Source organism: Vanacampus margaritifer, chromosome 9 (assembly GCF_051991255.1).
Source record: "Vanacampus margaritifer isolate UIUO_Vmar chromosome 9, RoL_Vmar_1.0, whole genome shotgun sequence".
NCBI classification, from domain to species: domain Eukaryota; kingdom Metazoa; phylum Chordata; class Actinopteri; order Syngnathiformes; family Syngnathidae; genus Vanacampus; species Vanacampus margaritifer.
Window position 1 is genome coordinate 23,998,099 of NC_135440.1, and position 6,570 is coordinate 24,004,668.

General features: G+C 46.3%; 1 protein-coding gene across 1 annotated transcript in view; it reads right to left on the reverse strand.

Annotated features, from left to right (window-relative positions):
* The window catches only part of iglon5 (IgLON family member 5), a 141,956-nt gene extending 135,792 nt beyond the window's left edge, over window positions 1-6,164 (reverse strand). The window contains exon 1 of the mRNA XM_077575809.1: window positions 5,733-6,164. Coding sequence (XP_077431935.1) covers window positions 5,733-5,793 — 61 coding nt within the window. The 5' untranslated portion in view covers window positions 5,794-6,164. The remainder of the gene's footprint in view (window positions 1-5,732) is intronic.
* Window positions 6,165-6,570: the final 406 nt, after the last annotated feature.

Below are 6,570 nucleotides of genomic sequence, written 5' to 3' on the forward strand. Positions count from 1 at the left end.
AAAATGCTCTAGACACTTACTGGGATGTATTGCACATTTACCAGAGTGCTAGACAGTTACCGGAACGTGCTCGAAAGTCACCCGAACACGCAAGACGGTTAACGGAACAAGCGAGGGACGGTTATCAGAATGTGTTGAACAGTAAAGAAATTTTCCCAAAGTTACGGGAATGTGCCTGACAGAATACGCTAAACAGTTACCAGAATGTGCTGTACAGTTATTAGAATATGCTAAACCATTCCTGGAATGTGCTAGACTGTTCCCGGAATCTTTAGACCAATGGAGATAGTTAGTTACAGTTACCAGAATGTGTTATCAACTTTTCCAATATTACAGACATTACATACAAAAACAACAAACACAAAGCACACTTGTGGAGCTAATCCTTCTGAATTCAGGGGCGGCAAACCGTTGTCATCACCCAAATTAAATTTAAGCCAAAGAGAAGGCAAAGCACACTTTCGCATCTCATGTTCCGTCCTCTTGGCTCAATAACTGAAGACGTGGTAGCGTCACATTGGAATTCATTTTCCTAATCAAATTCCGATTCCACGAAATATTAAGGCCTGATGAGTCACGAGCGTCTGACTCGTTCCCAGCAACATCTGGACTCATTTCAAACTGATTAGCGCTTAAAATGGAGAAATCTCGGCAGTGGTGGCGTTCGCTCCGTCGCCATGCTAGGACCGCGACGGCACCTTGTAAAACTGTCAACGTGATAAATGAGCTTTCTTATCATTTTTCCATCATGGCTCCCCGTGGCTTCTAGTTTTAGGTCAAAACGCAGCAGGGGTTTTTTTTTTTTACAAAGGTGTCGCCTCGGCGGCGTCGGCAATGGGAATAAGCAGATGTCGGAGGCACTGCAGCGTGGCAAGCCAAAGGAATGGGAATGAAAAGCGGCACCCGAGGGGTGGTAGGAAGGGGGGGGGTAGCATTGGGATGTTGAGCGCACTCGAGGCTGGCTAAACCTCCGACCCTTCTCCCTGAGGCTCTTGACTCGGGATGGTGGCGCACTAAAAATGAAAGCCGCCAATTGGGCAAAAGCATTTGTGTGAGGCGAGTACGGAGGACAAACTGAGGATTTCACAGGGAGGAAGGAAGAGGGGAAGAAAAAAAAAACTGCTTCCAGATTAGCAACACCAGGCATCTGTTGACGCTGGCATGGCCCGCCTCTTCTTCTGCTCGCCAACACATTTGATCCAGCGGGTGCGAATGTGCATGGATGTGTGTGTATGTGTCGGGGGGGTGTTGAGCTCACAGTCACATATGCCGCTTAAATCAGAAGGACGAGGCAGGTGACAAATTGACCCCACCTGCTCTCTCACCCTTTCCATGCCATGTGCGCTCCCTTCTACCCGGGCATCAAGCGTGATATTTGTGGGCGAGTCAGACGGTAACCAAAATGTGCCAAACCGGAAGGAGCAAAGCAGTGACTGAAATGAGCTACACGGTTGTCAGAATGGCGCTGATTCAGTACTGATAAACAGAATGTCTAAGAAACCAGAATGTGCAAATACTGCAACCGAAATGTGCTAGACAGTAACCAGAATGTGCTGGACTCTTATCGAAATGGAGTAGACCCCTTGAGCTAGCTAGCTAGAGGGTTACAATGATGTGCTATCAGGGTTCATCAATTCCGGTCCTCGGGATTCCGATTCCTGCAGGTTTTAGATGTTTCTGCCCACTAGCACACCTGATTCATATAATCATCAGCATGTCTGAAAACGATCCTGATCTTAAGTATGAGGTGTGTTGGTAAGCGAAAACATCTAAAACCTGGACTCTCGACCTCAAGGACCGGAATTGGTGAACCCCGCGCTAGACAGTTACCAGAATGTGCTGGACTCTTATCGAAATGGAGTAGACCCCTTGAGCTAGCTAGCTAGAGGGTTACAATGATGTGCTACCAGGGTTCATCAATTCCGGTCCTCGGGGTTCCGATTCCTGCAGGTTTTTAGATGTTTCTGCCCACTAGCACACCTGATTCATATAATCAGCTCATCAACATGTCTGAAAAGGATCCTGATCTTTAGTACCAGGTGTGTTTGTAGACGGAAACATCTAAAACCTGGACTACGGACATGGTCGACCGGAATTGGTGAACCCTGCGCTAGACAGTTACCAAAATGTGCTATATAGTTACTGAAATATGCTAACCTTCTAGTACATTATGTGGATTGCTTATCGATAGTGAACAGAATGTGAGACAGTTGCCGGAATAGCTCGACTTCAGTGCTGATAAACGGGGACATATTGGAGCGATATCAGCCTGCGCTAGACAGTTACCAAAATGTTCTAATGCCGGAATGTGCTAGACAATCAGCAGACTGTCATAGGCAGGTACCTGAATGTGCTATGCAGTTACTTGTATGTGTTAAAGAGTTAGCGGAGTGTAGTAGACAATTACCAGAATGTGATAGACAGTTGTCTATCACATTAGCTAGCACATTACAAATGTGTTATGCAGTTAGCAGAATGTACTAGACAGTTACCAGAATTATTTGGTAGTGTTAACGGGATGTACTAGACAGTTACCAGAATTATTTGGTAGTGTTAACGGGATGTACTAGACAGTTACCAGAATTATTTGGTAGTGTTAACGGGATGTACTAGACAGTTACCAGAATTATTTGGTAGTGTTAACGGGATGTACTAGACAGTTACCAGAATTATTTGGTAGTGTTAACGGGATGTACTAGACAGTTTCCAGAATTATTTGGTAGTGTTAACGGGATGTACTAGACAGTTACCAGAATTATTTGGTAGTGTTAACGGGATGTACTAGACAGTTACCAGAATTATTTGGTAGTGTTAACGGGATGTACTAGACAGTTACCAGAATTATTTGGTAGTGTTAACGGGATGTACTAGACAGTTACCAGAATTATTTGGTAGTGTTAACGGGATGTACTAGACAGTTACCAGAATTATTTGGTAGTGTTAACGGGATGTACTGGACAGTTACCAGAATTATTTGGTAGTGTTAACGGGATGTACTAGACAGTTACCAGAATTATTTGGTAGTGTTAACGGGATGTACTAGACAGTTACCAGTATGTGGTAGACAGGAACCGGAAGTGGGCTTCAGAATTGCCTGAATAGACGGTATCTGCCGGCAAAGTTTGCAGATAAACAAGCCGACAGCATACTTGGTGGCGAGTGCACTATTGCCTTTCACAAGATAGTTGCACTGCTGCATCATTTATTTACATTCCTCCCCCCTCCCACCCCAAACAACACGCTTGCAGGACCGCAGTGCATCTCCAGTCATACGAAGAAACCGGCGGTGATTGGTCCCTTTGCAGTAGCTTTCACAGATGAAACGAAACGTGCGCGCGCCTGCATGTGCGCCCGCGGCCACCGAGTCGGTCGTGTTTTCACGCGTCCTGCGCCATCCGTCTGCTCGCCGTCAAGCATGACCGGTCGCCCCCCCCCGCACCACCCCTCCCACTCACTCCTGCCCCCGTGAGGCGGGAGTCGTACTGCAGGTTGTTAACCCCCCGTCTTATTGCACTGACACATCAATTACTGTTATTAAGGGTCGCGGTAATTTATTTATATACTGATTTCCCACAGGGCGGAGGTGGTTCTAATTGCGGCAGGTGTGTGTTTGTGTGAAGTTTTTTTTTTGCATGCGTTCATAGATGAAGTAGGAGTGTGTGGTGGTGGTGGGGGGGGGAGTTATGTGGGGGCGTGAGCATAATTACTGAGCATGCTGAGTACGTCTTGCAAAACTAATAAACGCGGGGACATCCCACAGCATGCCAAGAGCACTCAGGGATGATGTAAGGACGGATGGGAGGATGCTTTAATGGATTCCAAACTTTATTGATCACTAAGCATGTTAGGATGAATGCTTAAGCACTTTTCATTGATGTTGCCGTTATTATTATTATTATTATTATTATTATTATTATTATTATTATTATTTGCACAGAGAGCTGTCCTAGACAATTACCAGAATGTCCTAGACAGGCACTAGAATGAACTTGACCTGTAATGTAACATGCGTGACAGTCACTGGAATTGGCTACACACGTGAATGTGCAAGACAGTTATTTGAAGGTGCTAGACAGCAACCACAATATGCTCGACAGTCAATGGAATCCTCTACATAGATACAGAAATGTGCTAGCTAGTAACCGGAAGTTGCTAGACAGTTACCAGCATGATTTTAAGAGTCTACAGAACAGGCTGGATATATACTGAAATGTGATTAAAACTTAGCCTACCAGGATAATTTAAACAATAAGCATAATGTACTAGTCAGTTACAGGAATGTAACTTGACAATTACATGAAAGATTCAGTACATTTGCTTTACAACTTTGGGCCAGACAATCATCGGAATGTGCAAGACACTTAGTAAAATATTCTAGACAGTTACCAGATGCGCTAGACACTTACTAAGTACTAGACAGTTACCAGATGGAGACTTACTAAGTACTAGACAGTTACCAGATGCACTAGACACTTACTAGAAAGTACTAGACAGTTACCAGATGCGCTAGACACTTACTAAGTACTAGACAGTTACCAGATGCGCTAGACACTTACTAGAAAGTACTAGACAGTTACCAGATGCGCTAGACACTTACTAAGTACTAGACAGTTACCAGATGGAGACTTACTAAGTACTAGACAGTTACCAGATGCGCTAGACACTTACTAGAAAGTACTAGACAGTTACCAGATGCGCTAGACACTTACTAGAAAGTACTAGACAGACACCAGATGCGCTAGACACTTACTAGAAAGTACTAGACAGTTACCAGAGTGTGCTTGGCAATCACCAGACTCTCCTAAACACTTATTACAATGTGCTAGACAGTTACAAAAAATGTGTTAGAAAGTTACAGGAAGGATTAGTTACCAAAATATGCTAGACAGTCACCAGTATGTGCCAGAAAAACACAATGTACAGTTGCCAGAATGAGGTAGAAATGTGCAATACACTTACCAAAGCGCTAGACAGTTACTAGGAATGTGCTAAACAAATACAAGCATGTTACAATCACATCCTAAAGGGATGTTACACTCTAAATTGATACGAGCATTGTTTTGGGCAATCTGAAAAATCAATTTTTCCTCTTGTTTTGTTTGCCTGGCTGATACAATTGGAAAACATGCGCCAGTGACACCTACTGGAGGTAAGTAGAACTGAAACCCACAATATGACCTCCCCCTTTACACTTGATGAGCTGAAACCATTATTTTGCTCTTGATTGCAAAACACTAACTCTTAATGAGCTTCACATTGAGAAAAAAACGTCCTCTGCAGGTGGTATCACCTTGGATCCCCTCCACTGGCACCCACTTCAACTTTGACCCCTGCTGTCCACTTCGTCACCATGCGTCACCCTTTGTCCCAGTCGACCTTGTTGATTCTGAGAGGTGACACCAACTCCTCTGCATTGGCCGCGCTACACCTTTACAACTACACTGCACACGCGCACCCTCGCGCGCGCGCGCGCCAGCACGCACGCATGATGCATACAGATGGGCGGTCATTCGTGTCACGTACAGAAAAGCCCACCCCTCCTTAGTCTGTTATTTTGGTTCCGAGTAAACATTTTAACATGCACCACTCGTTGCACTCAGTCGTTGCTGCGCGCTGATGAATTACGCGCACACGCGCGCGCGCACACACACAGCAGGCGCGCAGCATCCTTCCATAAATGCATCAAGCAAAGCACACGCGTGGATCCATCAATGCACATCTCATCAACTTACCTTTGCACAACAGCACCAGGACCAAGCCGGCCAAGGCGTTCCACAAGAGGGGGCAGCCCATGATGGGAGTTGAGATGGATTCCACCGATGCGCTTCGTTCTGTTTATGTTGATTTAAGGAATATTCCTGCGTTGGAAATGTCAAGCAAACAAGAGCGTCTTCTACGCGCCGAACATCAGTCGGGTCCACTTGTCGTCTTTCCAGCCGTTCAAGGACTCCACGCGCGATTTATCACGCTCGCAAAATGTCAGCAAAGGCAAAAAAACAAATATTCCACAATCGGAGTTTGGCGCGCTTTGGGATTCTCTCTGCAAAAAAACTTGGCGCGGATGCCTGTGAGAGCGGGTGGAGGTGCTTGGGTACTCCCGTGGAAGTGTGTGTTGGTATGCAGCGCGCCTCGTCCCCTCTCAGCCCCGCAGCAGAGCACGCCAGGCGCGCAACAAGGAGCTCCGGCGTCTTGAGTGGCAGCTCCGCGGCGAGGGGCTCGTCCAATGGGCGCGCGAGGGGGAGGCGGGGCTTGGGATCGGAGTGGAGCTTTTCGCCTGGCCAATCGGGGGCGTGCGCGAGTCGTTGGGACGGTGGGGGTAATGCTGTGTGATTTATAGGCAAGTGTGTAGCGCTGCAGTGCCAACAGATCACAAGGAGGAGGGAGTGGAGGAGGGAGGGGGGCGGGGGGGGTCAGGTGGGCTCAGGTGGGCTTAGTTTTTGATGAGGAACAATGCAAACAAAAGATGGATTACTCTATGATGAGCATACTGATATTACACAAAAAAGACTGGTGCTGCACCAGCCAGCCCCCCCGAAATAAATAGCTAGGTATCTATTCTGCGGTCACATT